The sequence below is a fragment of the Polypterus senegalus genome, chromosome 5 (genome assembly GCF_016835505.1).
Source record: "Polypterus senegalus isolate Bchr_013 chromosome 5, ASM1683550v1, whole genome shotgun sequence".
NCBI classification, from domain to species: domain Eukaryota; kingdom Metazoa; phylum Chordata; class Cladistia; order Polypteriformes; family Polypteridae; genus Polypterus; species Polypterus senegalus.
Window position 1 is genome coordinate 67345376 of NC_053158.1, and position 20088 is coordinate 67365463.

At 40.7% G+C, this 20088-nt stretch overlaps 1 protein-coding gene across 1 annotated transcript in view; it reads left to right on the forward strand.

Moving 5' to 3' along the window:
* Positions 1-20088, forward strand: part of mppe1 (metallophosphoesterase 1) — an 84352-nt gene that overhangs the window by 42578 nt on the left and 21686 nt on the right. Inside the window, exons 3-5 of the mRNA XM_039754092.1 lie at positions 1021-1124; positions 8077-8157; positions 12212-12320. Coding sequence (XP_039610026.1) covers positions 1021-1124; positions 8077-8157; positions 12212-12320 — 294 coding nt within the window. The remainder of the gene's footprint in view (positions 1-1020; positions 1125-8076; positions 8158-12211; positions 12321-20088) is intronic.

A 20088-nucleotide genomic window follows, 5' to 3' on the forward strand; every position in this document is an offset into this window, starting at 1 on the left:
GTACAAAATCAACTATTGAGGTCAACAAGTCAGTACTCAATACAATGAAAATTTTATTCTGTGAGTCCTCCAGCTATAAACAAGAATACAGAGCAACAGATAAATGATTTAGTGTAGGATCTCCAGCTACATGGTCTCAAGAAGGCCTTCCATTCTCCAGATATGAGCTAAGACACACCAAAGAACCGAGTGGCAAAAATATGCTATTTTTATTCCAATTCTGGATAAGAAGGACGTGTTTGTGACATTCATTATATAGTCATATTGATGACCTTGATATTGATGATGTCTAGGAGGTACATAAAAAGTTAAAGAATGAATTATAACACAGACTATAGTAAACACTCTGTCAACCCCAGAATAGAACATTCCCAAAGCAGGCAACACATGTATTGAATCTGGTCAGAGAAAACTGAAACAAGGAGGTCATACATAGCTGGAAACAAAATGAAAGATGACGTGAACAACCGATTACATTGCCAGCTGTAGATGATATTGGAATGACAGCCACTTCCTTTGGACCTGAATAAATTGCTTGAAAGGACATCAGTAGACCCTGTAACACCATTCTTTCTTCCTTTAGTGGTCTGTTCATTATTAAAATTAAAAGGAGGAGCCATTATAAAAAAAGGGAGGAAGTCGGGGTGTACTGGGGAAGGAGTAGGATAGGCTGTTTTTGACTGCATTGAAAATGTGGTTGAGCAGGAAAGGGCAAATGTGGTCAAAGAAATAAAGGAACTACCTCGAAAGCCAAACATGAAGGTAGCTAGAGGAATAAAGGGTGAGCAATGCAGTTTTAGAACAACTAAATCAGGCAGTGGGATAGTATACATCGTACATGTGTTGGGAGGCCACACCAACACTGGTAGTAAATTGGCAGTATTGTCCCAGGGTAGTAAAAGGGGAACAGTCCAGTTAACGTGAAGACAGCCTGACCTACTTAACTGAACGAGAGACTGGGAGGGTTTGGCAGCAGAAAGTCTTTTCTTATAATCATTAAGTTTTTGTTTCTTACTCCAGGACTGGGAAGATGATGTGAGACGCTTCCGCCAGATGTTTCGACATCCAACTAATATGGAGCTGCTTGTTGTGGTTGGCAACCATGACATTGGCTTTCATTATGAGTAAGTAAGGGTTTTACTGAGTTTTACAGAATTGCTGGACTTATAAACTTAAATATGTTTTTTTTTTTTTTTTAGTAAAATTAAAAGTTCAGGGTGGACAAGGAACATCATGCTGAAGTCCAGGGCCTTCCACTGCCCCCTGAGCACCTTTTCCGAGTGGATGTTTTCAAATAAAGAGTGAATATGGAAGTGACTGTAATTGTGGCCCAGGTGAACCTTAACTGAACAATAGTTTGACTTTTAATGTGTTATGGGTGTGTTATCGCAATATTTTCCAATACTTACCCTTTACTTAGGGGTAAGTGTACAAATCAGGTTTGTTACCTGGTTAGTCTACTGTCACACCTTAAGATTAACACATACATAGATATACGCATACACACAGAACCTCAACAGTGTCCTATGAATGATACACACAGCTAGTTAACCTCTAGCACTTTAAACCATATAAGTGCCTTAAGAATAACACAGACTGTCACTCTTCTGGTACTTCAAGAGACTTACTTATTGGTGGCATGAACAACATATGATGTTTAAAATATATCTTGGACCTAAATATTTTTTTGGTTTCTAGGTATACAGTAATCCCTCCTCGATCGCGGGGGTTGCGTTCCAGACCCCCCCGCGATAGGTGAAAAATCAAAGTAGAAACCATATGTTTCTATGGTTATTTTTATATATTTTAAGCCCTTATAAACTCTCCCACACTGTTTATAAATATTCCCCGCAGAATTATACAGCATAATCCCTTTGTATTCTCTTAGATATTAGGTAAGTTTCATTGAAATTATGTATATAAACACACTGTTTATATACAGTAAAACCTAAATATTATTGTAAAGATATTGAGTGTCTCCGATATCACATGTTACAGCCATTACGATAGACATGCCACCAGCAATAAATACGTACAATGCAACAAAAATAGTATACAGTAAATGTGTGTACAGTGACACTAAACGCACGTACATGTACTAAGTACTGTAAGTAGAAAATTAATTATGGTTACTCACCAACAATGACACGATGACTTGTCCGATAACAATGAGTTTTATTTTACTGCACAACAAAGGAGAGCATTACAGCCCTTAAAGGAGCCACTTCAGGCGATTGTGTAGCACTGCCGTTGTTCTTCTTCTGGCAGTCTTCAATGCAAATCCCTAAAGCAGATTCCATCCGGACTACTGCCTTATTACATCCACTTACAACTTGTTTTGCACCCTGGTTAAAAGGACACTGTGGCTGTAGATCTTATATTCCTTTCCTACTTTTTAAATAAAAAGAATCACAGCCTTCAACAAATCCAAAACGTTTACCTTTTCGGCAATCATTAACATCTTCCGTTTGCGCTTGGGCACGGCCCCTGAAGCAGTAGCAGATCGTTTTGGAGCCATAATGAAGGGCTTGACTATGCACAAAGATAAACACAAAAGAGCACAACTCTGTACACAGCGAAACACGTTGATGCTGAATGAGCGAGACGAGACTTCCTGGTTAACACTGCATTCAGCAAGCAGGAACTTAACTGCGTGCTCTGATTGGTTAGCTTCTCAGTCAGGAGAACTTAACTGCGTGCTCTGATTGGTTAGCTTCTCAGTCATCCGCCAATAGCGTCCCTTGTATGAAATCAACTGGGCAAACCAACTGAGGAAGTATGTACAGGAAGTAAAAAGACACATTGTCCGCAGAACCTGCGAAGCAGCGAAAAATCCGTGTTATATATTTAGTTATGCTTTTATATAAAATCCGCGATAGAGCGAAACCGCGAAAGTCAAAGCGCGATATAGCGAGGGATTACTGTACATTTAAACATTTAAAGGTTCACCATCCTTGGCTATAGGCCATTTATGAAACAAAAGTGCCTTACTTTATGTACTGTTCCCTACTATTGGGTGGAGCTCACACCCTCAGTCCTTAATAAAGTGGTTCTCAAACTGTGGGGCGTGCCCCCAACCTGTATAAGGGGAGCGTCAAATAAATAAACAAGACATCAAAATAAATTTTTTACATTTTTATTTCAAATTTAAATTTGCAAGTATATAATCACAACGAATGCATTATAACTAAAATTAAAATAAATCATTTCTAAGGCATAGATCTAATGACTAATATATGCCTGCTTTAAAGTACACTGTTCCTGTCCAGGTTTGGTTTGATATTCGAGATAGACACTCTGAGCTCCTTTTCTATTTGAAGTTTGTTTCTATGACGAGCGGCACCGCTGCTGCTGTTTTTATAGTTGCATATTTTCAATACAGAAAGGTTGAGACGTATCAGTATCTGTCACGGACATTCGGGTAACAGTAGATCAGGTGATAAAGCGGAAAGACTGCACCACTTTGGCAGCATAGCCAATATTGCCAAATTGAGTTAAATGATTTACTGCGTATTGGGTTATTTTCATGATACAACTAACAGCGGTATAATATTTGTTGGATGAAAATACATTCGTTTCGCACAGATTGACTTCATCATTGACTTGTCCTCGTTTACATGATTTTCAAGAATTAAAACATATTTAATCATTTCTTTACATAAAAAAATAATTAAATAAGAATAAATAATTTATTATTTGTTTTTGGGATTAGAAATACAGTGGAACCTCGGTTTGCGAGCATAATTCGTTATGGAAACGTGCTCACAGTCCAAAGCACTCGTATATCAAAGTGAATTTCCTCATATGAAATAATGGAAACTCAGATGATTCGTTCCACAACCCAAAACTATTCATATAAAAATGATTAATACAAAATATAAAGTAAAAATACATACAACAAATTAACCTTCACTTTACCTTTGAAAAGAATCATGGCTGTTGTGAGTGAGTTTCTAAACTCTTGTGGGATTCCACCCAACGGGATGACATGCGGAAGAGCGTCCCAAAGCAATCGCAGTCTCCCAGCACTGTAGTAGAGACAGAGACACACACACACGTGAGCGAGAGAGACAGAGACAGAGACAGACAGACAGACACACACACACACACAATCCACACACACACTCGCACACACGAGCAAGCGAGACACACACACGAACGAGCGACACACGCACGTGAGAGAGACACACATATGCACGCGTGTGCAGAGAGAGAAAGAGAGAGACACAGACAGACACACACACACACGCAAGAAGAACCATCAGCTAAGTTGTGATCACATGATGCTGAGTAGACAAACTGTATCCATATTACTCCTATTGCAAGACGTCGCTCGTTTATCAAGTCAAAATTTATTAAAAATTTTAGCACGTCCTGCAAAAAACTCGTAAACCAAGTTACTCACAAACCGAGGTTCCACTGTACTACCGAAAACCACACAAGGCATTTTAACAGTTATTAAAGCACTTTAAAAAAATAAATTGCAAATATTTCATCGAAGTTAGCTGAACACATGCAAATCTTACGGAAGTAAAAATGATAGGATACTGCGACACTGCATGAGTATCATGCCTTTGTCAGTTGTATCATGGGTTATTCTCATCTATCTTACATTATGCAGGGGGTGCAGAATTATTCCAGGTAGAAAGGGGGGTGGGGCGCGAAATATGAAAGTTTGAGAACCGCTGCCTTAATAAACCTCACAGCACAGAGCAAATGCAAACTTCCGGTTCCACCAGGTGCTCAGAGAAATCTACCTTATTACTTCAATCACTGCAGACATGAAGAGAAATCATAGAAAGTTAAAAGCAGTGTGGTTTTTATGACATGAATAATAATACCAAATAGAACAAAGAATAATAGAAAATAAGATTAATAGTAAAGTCTGGATATATACTGTATAGTCTTTAGAAAAATCTTAAGGAAAAGTAAAGATGTCAAGGATGAATGTCCCAGGGTGGCATTGATCTAGCACTCATAGTTGTTCATGAGATGCTTTGCTGATGATCAGATGGAAACAGCTGCATGTTGCTGACACCAATCTTCTGACATCGCTCTGTTCTCTTCTTCTGTCACTCTTCAGACGAGGCATATTTATTTTAAAATTTTACTGGGGGGATTTGCAAGATATGATTGTTACATGCACCTGATTGGCTGGCTTATCAGTTTGAGCATGTCCTTTTTCCCCAAACAACTAAGTTTTTGATGTTGCTTATTACCTACTGGCATGTCTTCCTTTCCCAGGCTGTAAACTCATTTAGCAACTTGTTGTCCCAGATGTCAATCCTTTCTCACGTTACAAAGTAACGGATAGCCTGAGGCATCGCCATGTCTTCCTCTTTTTGTTTGAACAGCTGTTTTAAAAGTGAGGAACAATTTGGGAAGAGTATATGCTTTGAGGTGTCCTGTATTTAAGTTCATCTAGTGTTGTCTTGAGCAAAATATAATGAAAATATAGACCAAAATTAGCAAGATTTTGCAGACCACATCAATGGGGTAGAATTCTGATTCTGATTCTGATAATAACATTTCACCCATTCATAAACTACATAGAGTTCTAATCTATTATATAATAAAACACTACTATCTGTGTGTTTAGTCTCTAAGAGGAATCTGATTGGTAAGAGTGTGAGACACATGAGGGGACACCTGGAGATTCGCTTTTGCAAGATGGCAACTATAAAACCATACAGAAGGCGAGAAAGGCGCCTTGGAAATGATGACAGAGAATGAGAAGCAGGCTTTATGAGAACACGCTCGAGCGACAGAGATGTTTAGACACACAAATACAGAGGAAAGGGGCCGAAGGGACAAGCAGAGCAAGAGATAGGAAATTATTTGTATATTATTGTATATTATTACAGTCTTTGCCACATAGTGTGGCTAGTTACTCATATCTGTCTCTTGTTCCTGTATCTATCATTTGAACACATTTTTTCCAGTGACACAATGGAGGCCTTCTCAGTAGCAAGAGCTGCAAGAAAAGATCCAACCCTGCATCAACAAACACAATCTACTGAAGTATGTGAAGAAAAGCTGAATTATCTTGAGAAAAAAAACAGCACGTTAAGTCCACACAGACAGTGAACTAGACTCAGAATCCAAATCCATTCTCCTGAAGTCTTCTGGCAGAAGAGTTGGCCACCGTGCCATCATGCTGCTCGTACTAAAATGGAGGCTTACTGTAGCTAGTGAACCATTTTAATTTAAGGTAACACAGAGCTAAGGTCAAACAGATTAATGCTCACTGTCATAATATAGAGACATAATTTAACCAGATAGTTGTAAGACTATAAACTAAAAGGAGGGACCTGGAACTTTGAGACAGGTTCCCTAATGTAAGAGCCACCCTGGTCTTAAAGACAATTCCAAGGTACCTGAGGATTATTGGAAGCAAGAAGGTAGCATCATGAGAGGTCAAAACTGTGACGTCTATAAAACAAAACGAACAAAACCCAAGGGGCAAGAACAAGAACATAGTGTAAGAGGGCTGGACAGAAGTCAGAGCCACAGAAATCTAATGTTAGGGCCTACGTAAGGGAATAAGTTAACTAAAACTAGGAAGACAAAGAAAAGAGATACCCACGAGGACTACTGAATGCAGCGAGTGCCGCCATATTTATACCTGAGGTTCTGGTGTGGACACAAATGTGAGCCTCACAAGAATGGGACACTGGAAAGAGCAAATGCTGACATATTTATTCTGGAAGTCCTGGTGACATCACAGATCTGAGTCCTGCAATAACTGAAACGTGGGTACCGGACATACTGATTACCGCCATGTTAATACTAGAAGTCCTGGTGCCATAACAGATCTGAATCGCATGATAATGAGAATGGGAACATCATGATGCACAACCAAAATCAGTATTTTTAAAATGTAACCTGAAGTGAAAACAAAGGTCAGAAATGAAATCTCCTGTTAAAAACCTAAACACACACAAAATGAGACAACTATTACACCCAGAATGCAGATCTAGTTAACTTTGACTTGCTTATGTGTTTAAAGTTTTAAATTGTGACCTGAATGAAATGTATAAAGTGCTAAATGAAGGAATGTCATCATATAAAAAGCAGTTCACAATGTGTTGAGATGTACAACTGGAAGCTTTGATGTGGATTCTGGATAAGCGGGTTAGGAACATGGATACAAGGATCTCGACAAATACAACGACATACTCCCACTTCAAAAGGCATCCAGCAAGAAACCCAAACTTGCTTATAAAAGAAGTGTGCACAGCCAACTTAGCATCACCTCACACATGTTTTAAAAATTTTCCTGATGAAGGGGACTGAGAAAACCTGGAAACGACTTGGCAATTATATAAGAAATCTATACAGGGATCTGGGATCTTTCAAGCAACTGCCTGGAAGGATGTAAGTTTTTCTTTTAAAACAAATGACCCGTCCTGTTGATGAATCTTTATGATGTAGGACTGAGCTTTTTAATTTTTTTTTAAGGAGTATTGGTTTGAAAAACATCCGTTTGTTTTACTTGCTGTCAGGGCGCGCACCACCATTAAGGTGAATTAAGCATTCAGTTAGAGTGGAGATCACAAGGAGGTTTGGGGTTGGTGGAATGCAGCTGCTATCGAACAGTCAGTGGGCGCACTAATAAGCACGGCCTAGGGTGCAAAATAACCGAGCAGTTCATTGTTTTCTGTTCTAATTTCTCAGCAACTAACAATGAGCTGAATCGGTGAATTTCAGACAATCCTGGAGCTCATCTGAGCCAATAAAATGTTGTTTCTGATTCTGTGATTGCTTTGCTTTTTAGGCAGACCGGCTGCTTCTTGAGATGTTAGTCATTCATTAGCAGTTGGTCAGCGTTAATCGAGTTCATTTTTAATGTGGTCACTTACTTCACTGATCCAGCACTCCGAGCTGAAATCCCACAGCCCCAGAAACACTGGCACCTTACGAAATGCCGCCAGTGTGCATGTGGGTGTGTGCCTAGGTGGGCTCCTGCACCAGAATTGGATTAAGTGTTGTGTGAGAATGTGATGATTCTCTCAAGCATTTATTACTATTTTCCATACTTACTGTATATATAAGATATTTTTCTTTAACTTCCAGAATGAACTGGTTCAAGCTGCAGAGGTTTGAAAAAGTCTTCAATGTCACATCTGCAAGAATTGTAACCAAGAAAGGCGTGAAGTGAGTATTGTTGTCACCAAGAACTCTGCCTGTTAACTGTGGTGCAACTACTGGATCAAAATTCAGCTAGACAGGGTTGGTACTTGTGTTAGATTTTTAACAATTTATTTCTAGGCTTCACTTTCCATGCCTTTATGGATCATGCTAAAAAAATCCTTGGATTTTACCTTTGTTCTCTCAATGTATACAATGAAAGGATTTTGTATCTTATTTTTATGTAATACGATTTTCATGCAAATAACATGTTGACAGGCAAGAATGTCACCTGTACTATGTGTGACATTCAAAATCTGTTTATAGCAATTCCAGTTAGTTATGCTTATTGACGAACCATACAGTGTACAGAAAGACAGGGTTTGTGCAAGACTCTTACTGATCTCAATTTAATAGACTAACAACTAACGCAAAAGGATATCATCTTAATTTACTGAACAAAAAGATTCACATAATAAATATTCTCGTGAAATCCTTCATGTTCTAGCTAGTGACCCTTGATCTATTTCCTCCTGGCTTTGAAGAATTTTTGGTTGTTCTTCCACACTGAAAATGTTTGACTCCATAGACATTTGAAGACCAGTAGCTTTACAACATCTGAGCGGCATGATTGCCAGGCTTTGGGTTGGCCAGCCCATAATACACAATATCCTGATTATCTGTTGCCCAGCAGGTTCACCTAAATATGTCAGATTATTCACTTATCCCATGATCCTTCATTCAAGTGTGGCAGCAGGTTTTTTTCACTTGAACTTAATATGTCTCGAGCTGCCACAGCCAAGCAGTCCCACTTTATGATCCATGTACCTCGATCACCAGCTGTAGAGGCGATCTTGCTTTTGGATGGGTGGGTTTCAAAAGGACATTTGGAAAAAAGGGGTTTGTGTCCGCAATTTGGATGAGGAAATGAAATTTCAACCAACGTTTTAACCCTTCATATCTGTTACATTTGGGTTACGACCTCTGAGGACACGCCCCTTGAGGAGTTGCCTTAGTGATGGGTGTCCAAAATGATGGCGACTGCTAAGAAAACAAAATAGCAAAAAAAAAAAAAGATTTAAATATGAAGAAATCTTTATCTTAAAGAAAGGCCAGGAAAGATCATAACATTTAAGAAAATCAGATTAATCACAAGAAAAATGTTTAAAAAAAAATGTCTCAAAAAAGAGTTGAAAATCAGTTATTTTTTGCTATTTTATTGCTCAGAGACAATGGACAAAGGAGCCAGTTTTAGATTGCATCAATTCTGACTGTACACTGGAATTTCAGCAAAATTAAAACCAACATGCAAATGCTATATATATATAAACATATATATATATATAGTATATATATATATATATATATATATATATATATATATATATATATATATATATATAGTGGTGCTTGAAAGTTTGTGAACCCTTTAGAATTTTCTATATTTCTGCATAAATATGACCTAAAACATCATCATTTTCACTCAAGTCCTAAAAGTAAATAAAGAGAAACCAGTTAAACAAATGAGACAAAAATATTATACTTGGTCATTTATTTATTAAGGAAAATGATTGAATATTACATATTTGTGAGTGGCAAAAGTATGTGAACCTCTAGGATTAGCAGTTAGTTTGAAGGTGAAATTCGAGTCAGGTGTTTTCAATCAATGGGATGACAATCAGGTGTGAGTGGGCACCCTGTGTTATTTAAAGAACAGGGATCTATCAAAGTCTGCTCTTCACAATACATGTTTGTGGAAGTGTATCATGGCACGAACAAAGGAGATTTCTGAGGGCCTCACAAAAAGAGTTGTTGATGCTCATCTGGCTGGAAAATGTTACAAAACCATCTCTATAAAGAGTTTGGACTCCACCAATCCAGAGTCAGACAGATTGTGTACAAATGGAGGAAATTCAAGACCATTGTTACCCTCCCCAGGAGTGGTTGACCAACAAAGATCACTCCAAGAGCAAGGCGTGTAATAGTCGGCAAGGTCACAAAGGACCCCAGGGTAACTTCTAAGTAACTGAAGGCCTCTCTCACATTGGCTAATGTTCATGTTCATGAGTCCACCATCAGGAGAACACTGAACAACAATGGTGTGCATGGCAGGGTTGCAAGGAGAAAGCCACTGCTCTCCAAAAAAACATTGCTGCTCATCTGCAGTTTGCTAAAGATCACGTGGACAAACCAGGCTATTGGAAGAATGTTTTGTGGACGGATGAGACCAAAATAGAACTTTTTGGTTTAATTGAAAAGCGTTATGTTTGGAGAAAGGAAAACGCTGCATTCCAGCAAAAGAACTTTATCCCATCTGTGAAACATGGTGGTGGTAGTATCATGGTTTGGGCTTGTTTTGCTGCATCTGGGCCAGGACGGCTTGCCTTCATTGATGGAACAATAAATTCTGAATTATATCAGAGAATTCAAAAGGAAGATGTCAGGACATCTGTCCATGAACTGAATCTCAAGAGAAGGTGTGTCATACAGCAAGACAACGACCCTAAGCATACAAGTCGTTCTACCAAAGAATGGTTAAAGAAGAATAAAGTTAATGTTTTGGAATGGCCAAGTCCAAGTCCTAACCTTAATGCAATCAAAATGTTGTGGAAGGACCTGAAGTGAGCAGTTAATGTGAGGAAATCCACCAACATCCCAGAGTTGAAGCTGTACTGTACGGAGGAATGAGCTAAAATTCCTGCAAGCTGGTGTGTGCAGGAATGATCAAAAGTTACCAGAATTGTTTAGTTGCAGTTATTGCTGCAAAGGGGGGGGGGTCACACCAGATACTGAAAGCAAAAGTTCACATACTTTTGCCACTCACAAATATGTAATATTCGATCATTTTCGTTAATAAATAAATGACCAAGTATAATATTTTTGTCTCATTTGTTTAACTGGTTTCTCTTTATCTACTTTTAGGACTTGAGTGAAAATCTGATGATGTTTTAGGTCATATTTATGCAGAAATATAGAAAATTCTAAAGGGTTCACAAACTTTCAAGCACAACGGTATATATATATATAATTAAAAAAAAGAAGAAGAAGATTTGCTAGATGAGGCACTGATGCTCGGAAAAGTCAGAAGTAAAAAATGAAGAAGACAAGGCTGCTGACTTCAAAGTACTGTAAAATACTGTTTGTCAGGTCACAGAAAGTCAGAAACACGTTAATGTTTAATACAATTTAAACCACTTTCCCATTTGTCAAGTATAACTGTAGCCCTTGTGCTAAACACTCTGTGGTAATCGGGGGTCCCACCAGCACTCCAGGCTTGGCTGAATGCTGTGCACCCACCATTAGCAGTGTAGAGTACTGTCACTTAGGATATGAACATGTCAACTAGAGGAATGGCATTAGCAATCTGCAAAGATAAGCCAAGTCACCTCGTTCCTCTGAGCAGCACCTCGTACGTTTCACTTCTGCGTGGGAGGGAAAGCACAAGTTGACGACTCACTTACTGTTGTGCTACTAATTCTTGTTTCAGCAGCAGTTAGCAACACTGAGTTGAAATTTTTTGGTTTCATTGTCATTGTTGTGTCCACATTTTATGACAAGTTTGTTTTTTTTTTTTCTTCATTTCAGAGCGGTGTTAGGTTAAATGAAATAGCATTAACATTTCTTGCCACAACACTGCAGCTCCAGTTAGTGAAGAATGCATCATTCTCAGGACTAAAATAAAAGAAAAATCCAAATAATGGCCTTCTTCCAAATTTGTATTTGAGCCTGTTTTCTCATAAGCCCAGTACTGATTGGGTTGAACACCATAACGTGTTTTTAAAAATTATTGTCATCATTTTGCTTTTAAGACTTTAAGGCCAAAATTCGCCAGATCCCCCATATTTCACCCTTGAATTGAATTAAACACGTCCAAGAATCTCTCATAGGTGCTCTTCCTGGTGTCTGGCAGGACTGTGCTTTTCATATTTTCTCCCACTATCACTGCACTGCACACTTTGTATTTTTATTATTGTATTTTAGTATTCTTCTTGTTATTCATGTTGCATGATACTAATGGCAATATGTAAAATGAAGACCGAGTTTCATGGAGAGGAAATGCTTGTTTAAAATGTCTTCGCAGCTTTCTTTTGGTGAACAGCATCGCACTTCATGGAGACGGCTGCTCCATCTGCCAGAACGTCGAAGATGAGCTCATTAAGATTTCCCGAGCGCTGAATTGCTCAATCCAGGTAGGCAGACACGGTGTGACTGCTAAAACTGATTTCTGCCTGTAAACAGCTTACATAAACAGTCCACATTTTTATGTTAGAATAACGTAACGTTATAAAATTTAACTTTGATATACAATCTATTCCTTTGTGGTCACATTATGAAAATAAAATAGGATGCTCACAAATGAAATGTGTGTTGCAGTGAAATGTGTCCTAGTAAAGCACAGGCCGTGAGACACAATGTACCTCTGAAGAGCTGAGGTGGTCACTCAGTACTCGGTCAGCAGATCTCCATGTTTTGTTGATTGGACATCCTGAAGGACACCACAAGTCTGATGTCTAACTGAAGAGTTCATCCTTCGGTTTAGGCAATTGATAGGATCATTTTTAAGGCTTTTCAAAGTGAATTATATTTACTTTAATCCTCCAATATACCCGGCAAATTTTGCATGAGGCCTGTGGCATAGCGGGTCCACAGCTTAGATTGCAAAGGCCATTTTTTTTTTTTAAATCGATAATCACTGCACTCACGGCTTAAAGCGGGGGTGTGGTAGTGTGGCAGGAGCGGTTCCCGGGCGCTTTGTGCTGGTCCTCGCTTAAAGGTACAGGTGAGAAGTCATCTGCATCTGGGAAGTGCTAATCGCGACACCTTAACTATGTCCTGTGGCACACGGCTGGGGATGGTACCCAGCCGGGACACCCAAGAGGACAAGAGGAGGCCTTACGCCTCCTCCAGACCATGAGGGGGTGACCGCACTGGTTGCGTTGGGGACCACAGGTGCAGAGCTTTGAAGCTTTCACTGTCAAGGGGCACCCCAATGCCTGGAAAGCCCTGGACCTCAGCACTTCCACCACAGCCGGTGCTCCCGCCACACAGGGGAGGGCCGGCGGAAGATTACTGGAGGACACCTGGAGCACATCTGGGTGGATATAAAAGGGGCTGCCTCCCTCCATTCGATGGCTGATCAGGTGGAAGAGGACAGAAGTCGAAGGAGAGGAGTGGAGGTAGTCCTGATAGAGAATGCCATTTTAATGAAGGCCTGGACTGGGGAGATTGGTGCTGCAGCACTGGGTTCTGTGCTTCATATTACTTGTAAATACTGTAAATAATCGTGTGTTGGGTGACTTTAAACGATGTCCGTCTGTCTGTGTCCGGGCCAGGTGTCACAGTGGCGTAGCCGGCAGGATACTCCGCCTGGTTCAAGGCGGGGGCCTGTTTCAAGAAATCATTCTGTGGACGGCCCTGACTGGCAGCTGGCTGAACGAAGCCAGGGAACAGGAGGATACCAGATCAGCCAAGTGGAGAGGGTCAGCTGCAGAGAGGGTGACTGACTCCCCTGGTGCATAGCCTGGATGGGAGAAGCAGGGGAGTCGCCAGTAGGAAGAAGGCACCAGGCTTTGTTTTTAAATGGACTGCTTCCAGCCATTGTTTTTAACTTTATTTTAAAAGGATTTATTTATTGGATTTTAACCTCTACTGTTCACTTGTTTTAATTGATTATTTATTTAGAGACTGTTTGGGGCACTGCACAATTTATTTGGACAGTGTTTTTGATTTATTTTTAATGAAAGCACTTTTGCACTTTTTGCACCCCTTGCTTAGTTGTGTCTAACTGTCCAGCTCATCGGTGACATTACAGATGGTGTTGGGTTCAAGAGCGCCCAAACTGGAGACAGGAGCCTGGAGCACATATGGTGGCAGAGGTGGGATGAGCTGGCAGTGGAGACCAAAGAGCAGGAGACAGAGCAGCAAGTTGGATAGGTGCCAGACTTTGTCAAAGAGTCCATGGACCCAAGCCGGAGGAGGACATTTTAAAAGGCTGAGCTTTTTAATGGACATCTATTTATTGTTCACGAGTGAGGAAAGAATGGAGTGGGAGATCGACAGGCAGATCGGTGCGGCGTCTGCAGTGATGCGGGCTCTGCATCGGTCTGTCCTGGTGAAAAAGAAGCTGAGCTGAAAGGCAAAGCTCTCAATTTACCAGTCGATCTACTTTCCTACCCGCACATATGGTCATGAGCCATGGGTAGTGACCGAAAGAACGAGATCGCAAATACAAGCGGCTGAAATGAGTTTCCTTGCAGGATGTCTGGGCTTTCCCTTAAAGACAGGGTGAGAAGCTCAGTAATCCGGGAGGAGCTCAGAGAAGAGACGCTGCTCCTCCGCATTGAAAGGAGTCAGATGAGGTGGCTCAGGCATCTGATCAGGATGCCTTCTGTACGCCTCCCTGGGGAGGTGTTCCTGACACGTCCAACCGGCAGGAGGCCCCGGGGAAGACCCAGGACACACTGGAGGGACTATGTCTCCCGACTGGCCTGGGAACACTTCGGGATTCCCCCGGAAAAGCTAGAAGAAGTGGCCGGGGAGAGGGAAGTCTGGGCCTCTCTGCTCAAGCTGCTGCCCCCGCGACCCGACCTCAGATAAGCGGAAGAGGACGGATGGATTATTTATTGCTTGTTTTTATTGTCTTATAAAAGTTCTTATTCTTTTAATGTACTGTTTTTACAATTTTGCTTGAGTTGGTTTTAGTGTGGGATTGCTTTCACTGCTTTTAAAATTTATTAATTTTAGTGCAATGGTAGTGTGGCTGAGCTGTGGACCTGGACTGCCAGTTGCACATGGGTTGGTAATAGTGAGGCCTTCCTTCTTCTTTGTGCTCTGCTCTTTTAAATGTGTGGAGAACGCGTAGCGGCAAGTCTCCAATTACTAAAGTACTGCTGTTAACAAGACGCCGAGCTGACTGTGCAGAAGATAAACAGGAGACTACAACAGAACTAGATGAAGATTAGGAATACTTACTTCTGATTCTTCATGTTGTTCACTTTAACAACAGTTAGCCTTCATCCACACAACTACATATTCATTTGAAAATGGCATTTTTAAACAAAAACAATATCTGCCCACACTAGTGTTTTCACAGTGTTTCCGAAAGCATTTCTGTCTACAATAACATGACCAAGATATTCAATTCTTTATTGTCATTTGTACAAGTACCATGTACAATGAAATGCTTGCTTGCATGTGCACCCGCAAACAGTGAACATAGTCAAAAAAAAACACACAATAAATAAATGAATATAAATAAGTAAATAAATAAAACCAGAATCCTAGGAATAAATAGAGACAGTGGCAGAAGTATATGGGCAGGTGGCAGTGGAGGTGACACAAGGTTACTGATTGTTCATGATTCTGATTACATTTGGGTAGAAACTGTTCCTGAACCTGGAGGTGCGCATCCGAATGGACTGTAGTCGCTTTCCAGATGGGAGGAGGGTGAAAAGTGACAGTGCAGAGTGGCTGGCGTCCCGCCTGATATGGTTCACTTCCCTGAAACAGTGTGTAGTGTGGATGTCATGGATCGCAGGGAGCTGTGTGCCCGTGATCTGCTGTGCTGTATTCACCACACGCTGCAGAGCTCTGCAGTCCTGAACTGAGCAGTTGCTGCACCAGGATGTGATGCATCATGTCAGGATGATTCCACAGTACACCTGTAGAATAAGCACAGGGTTGTGGGGGACATCCAGGCCTTACTCAATCTCCTGAGGAAGTAGAGGCATTGTTGGGCTTTATTGACTACTGCCGCAGTGTAACTTGCCCATTTAAGGTCATCAGTGAGGGTGACTCAGAGGAACCTAAAGCTGTTACCTACTCCACAGCCTCACCCCAATGTAGATGGGGCTGTGCTCTGTTGCCTGTTTGCAGCAATCCACAACCATCTCCTTAGTTTTGCTAACATTTAGGATGCGGTTGTTGTCCTGACACCATTCTGCCAGGAGTCTGACCTCCTCCCTGTAGGCTGTCTCATCGTCCTCGTTGATCAGACCTATTACACTGGTATCATCAGCAAACTTGAGGATGGTGCTAGAGCTGTACTTAGCTACGCAGTCATGGGTGTAGAGAGAGTAAAGCAGCGGGCTCAGCATGCTGCCCTTGTGGGGTGCCAGTGTTGATGGTGATGATAGGGAGGAGGTTTTTCCACCAATATGCACTTGCTGAGGTCTGTCGGTGAGGAAGTCCAGTACCCAGTTGCACAGTGAAGAGCTAAGGCCCAGATCCAGGACTTTAGTGATGAGCTGGGATGGAATGACGGTGTTAAATGCAGAGCTGTAATCCACAAACAGCAGCCTGGCATAACAGTTCTCGTTCTCCAGGGGCCTCATGTATAAACGGTGCGTACGCACAGAAATATTGCGTAAGAACTTTTCCACGTTCAAATCGCGATGTATAAAACCTACACTTGGCGTAAATCCACGCACTTTTCCACGGTACCTCATACCTTGTCGTATGCAAGTTCTCCGCTCGGTTTTGCAGACTGGCGGCACCCAGCGTCAAAGCAGTGCTACTGTTCCTGTGTGGTTACTCATTATTTTCATGACGCAGCTTTATAAATACACAGAAACTAACCGCATATTGTTTGTTAGTGTAATGCATCTGATTGTAATTAACTTGTAACAATATAATGGAAGAGGGAACAGCCATAGTATTCCAAATACCATAACTGCTTTAGCGTTGTTACTCTCACTTCTTCTTCTTCTTCTTTCAGCTCCTCTTGTTAGGAGTTGCCACAGCGGATCATCTTTTTCAATATTTCTCTCACTGCACCACTCAGAGTATTTATATCACTGTATCCGAGTGTGAATCACAGCAGCAGCTGATCGGAAAGGGAATTATCGGTATACAGCTTCAAGGACACACTGTCTCAGCCACTGCAAAATGTTTTAAAGCCTTTCCTGTACGGACCTCGCGGTTCAGAAACAGAAACGAAATGCAGCAAAATATGTTTATTAAATTATACAGATAAAACTTTAACTTCATTTAAATAATCTATATTCTTTACTGGGAGTGTCTTTAAGGATAGAATAATTAAACATGTACTACGAAGATATTTCAATGTTCTTTAAACGTTTTGAAGAATCGGCGCTAAGCTTACAGATGGCTTAACGTCTATTACAGAGCTGATTGTGTGGCGATCGGTTACTTGGTCGAAAGAAAAGCACTGACTGCAGTGGCGACTACGCCAATATATATTGAATATAAAACAGAAAGATAAAATAACAACACAGCAAAAAACACAGCGACAAATTTCGGCAAAAGTTAAATGCTTGTGTCATGACCCCGAGGCGGCTATGCAGTGTCCGCAACGGACATTGTGCATAAGCTACCTTACTGACGGGTGGGCGAAGGAGCCACCGATTCTTCCTCTGCCCAGTGCCACCACAAGCCTAGAGCCGCCCCTGATTGTACTGCTGCAATAAATTATTTCATCAAGTGAAACACATGTTTAATAACGTGCTTTAACTCCTATCATCATGAAAATGATATCACGTATACATCTCAGTATTTTAGTTATTCAGAGAGCTGTAATATCACGAATGTAATTGATTCTGTGTCCAGTTGGAGGAAGAGAGCCGGTGTAAAAAGCAAGTAGTGATTCACACACATAGAGCAAATAGAAGATCAAATACAAAACAAAGCATTTAACATGCTACTTTAATTACGATGTGATTTGAGAAACTGGTTAATTAAACGATTTTAAGATGAAGTTTATGATGTTCTACTTTAATGACAAAATAAACTACGTGATTAAAGTGGAAATGTCGAGATTGAAGTGCTTTTTCCCCACTGTGTGCCTTTTTTTCTCTGTACCCTAATAAGCTTTCATATGACACTCAGACAGTGGGCTTACAACTCGGCTTTTCACGGCGACTTTGATATGTGACTTCTTTTTTATTTCCGGCACTGTGCGATTTGTGAATGTGAGCTTTCAAGTTTCTCCAACACGCTATGTCACTCGATCAACTTCATTTTGTTGATTATACCACGGTTTATTTGAACAAATAGTATGTTTTTCATTTGCCTCCACTTGGTATTTGCTGAAATTCTTATATTTTCCCCGGTGCTTTTCCCATTGTCTTTTCACAGAAGGCTGCGCTTAAGGACGATTTATATTGATTTGCATATTCAAATAGGCGTAATTCTGGGAGGATTTGGGGCGTTACATAATGCGCGTGCACGAGCGTTAGTTTTCACGCTGATCGGGATTTATGTAGCGGAAGAACGTGGAAGTTAGATGCGCACAGATTCCTGCATCTGGATTTTTCTATGCGTAAGCACATTTCGGCTTTTGTGCTTACGCCATGTTATAGTGCGAGTTCTACGCACGGCGTTATACATGAGGCCCCAGATGATACAGGATGGTGTGGTGTTATGGAGATGGCATCCTCAGTGGACCTATTGCAACGATAGGCAAACTGGAGGGGGTCCAGACTGTCAGGGATGATGTCCTTGTGTGCTAGCACCAGCCTCTCAAAGCACTTCATGGCAATGGGAGTAAGTGCTACTGGGTGGTAATCATTAGGGCAGTCTACTTTATTTTTCTTTGGGACAGGGATGATGGCTGTGTGCTTGAAGCAGGTGGGGGCAGATGAAAATCTCAGAGATGTGTTAAAAATATCTATAAAGATATCTGTATCTACGACATAGACGTTGGCCTAAACTGGGAATGCACACATTGGTGGAAAAATCCTTGAAGGGATGGCAACACTGCTGCCCACAGGACTTACTCTAAACTGAAAGCTGTAATGACCAGGGCATTATTCGCCTTTTGTGCATGGCATGCCACATCGAAACGGTGCAAAACACAATTTAGATGCATATAGGAAAGTAGCTCCTCTACATCTGCTATATTGTGAAGTGAAGGGTGACCGATCAGGGAATGAGACCTTGTAATAAGCAGGATCTAATCAGTGAAGGGCCATGAGATGAGTGTGCGATTAATGATTGCATTTTTAAACGTCTCTGTTTTTACCCATCTGCATTACAATGCTGGGCTGGGATTTTCATTAGAGCTTTATCAGAACTGACAAGCAAATTCCCAGATAATTTCCAAGAAAGTCTTGTGTACAATTTGCTTTTCTTTTGATTTTGGGTTCTCACTTTCCCAGTGCTTTCCTTAAGTTTGATTTTTGGTCAGGATTTTGACTTGGGTTTTAACCTTGGCCTGTTATTTTGATGCAATTTCTGCCTTATCTCTCAAGCTTGTGTTTTTGTGAGCTGCCTTTTAGGTTCAGCCACAACAAATATAATGGAAATGCTTTTTTGTAATTTAAGCAGTTGGATCATCTGCCAAATAACTTCATGTTATGGTTCCTCCTAGGTTTGGCTCTAGGATACTGTGAATTTGTCTGGGGAAAAAGTATTCATGTTTAGAAAACAGAGGGATGTTTTTTATGTGTTTTGGATGAACTCAAATCTTGTGCTCACAATTTGGCAAAAGATCTGATTTGAATTCAGGAGTACGGCCTTTCATATACACATGCAATTATAAAGGAAATCTCACAAGAGGTGTTGCTAACTGGGACATCGGTGGAAGAATCTTGGTCTAGACATTTTAAATGTGTGCTCTCCACAAAAAGAGCATTCAGAGGGGCACAAAAATGAATGAAGCAATTCATCTCAAGTAAGACAGAAACAAATATATGCAACCCAAAAAATGGCAAAAGTAAAAACTATGTAGTGAGGCCTGCGTCACTTATTATTCAGCCCACATTTTCAACTTTTTGCACAACATCCACAGAGGACGTCCTTAAAAAGCCTGCTGCTGGTTGATCTCTTTTCTTCTTGTTTAGTCTTTCTCAGATCTTCCAAGATAACCAAGCCATTTCTTCATTTGGTCCTGAGTAGTGTTCACCTTCACCTCCGTTGCCAAAAGCTTGTTGGTTTGAGTTACCTTGCTACACTTGTCTCACTTCATTGTGCTCCTCCACGTCCGCATTTACTTTGTCA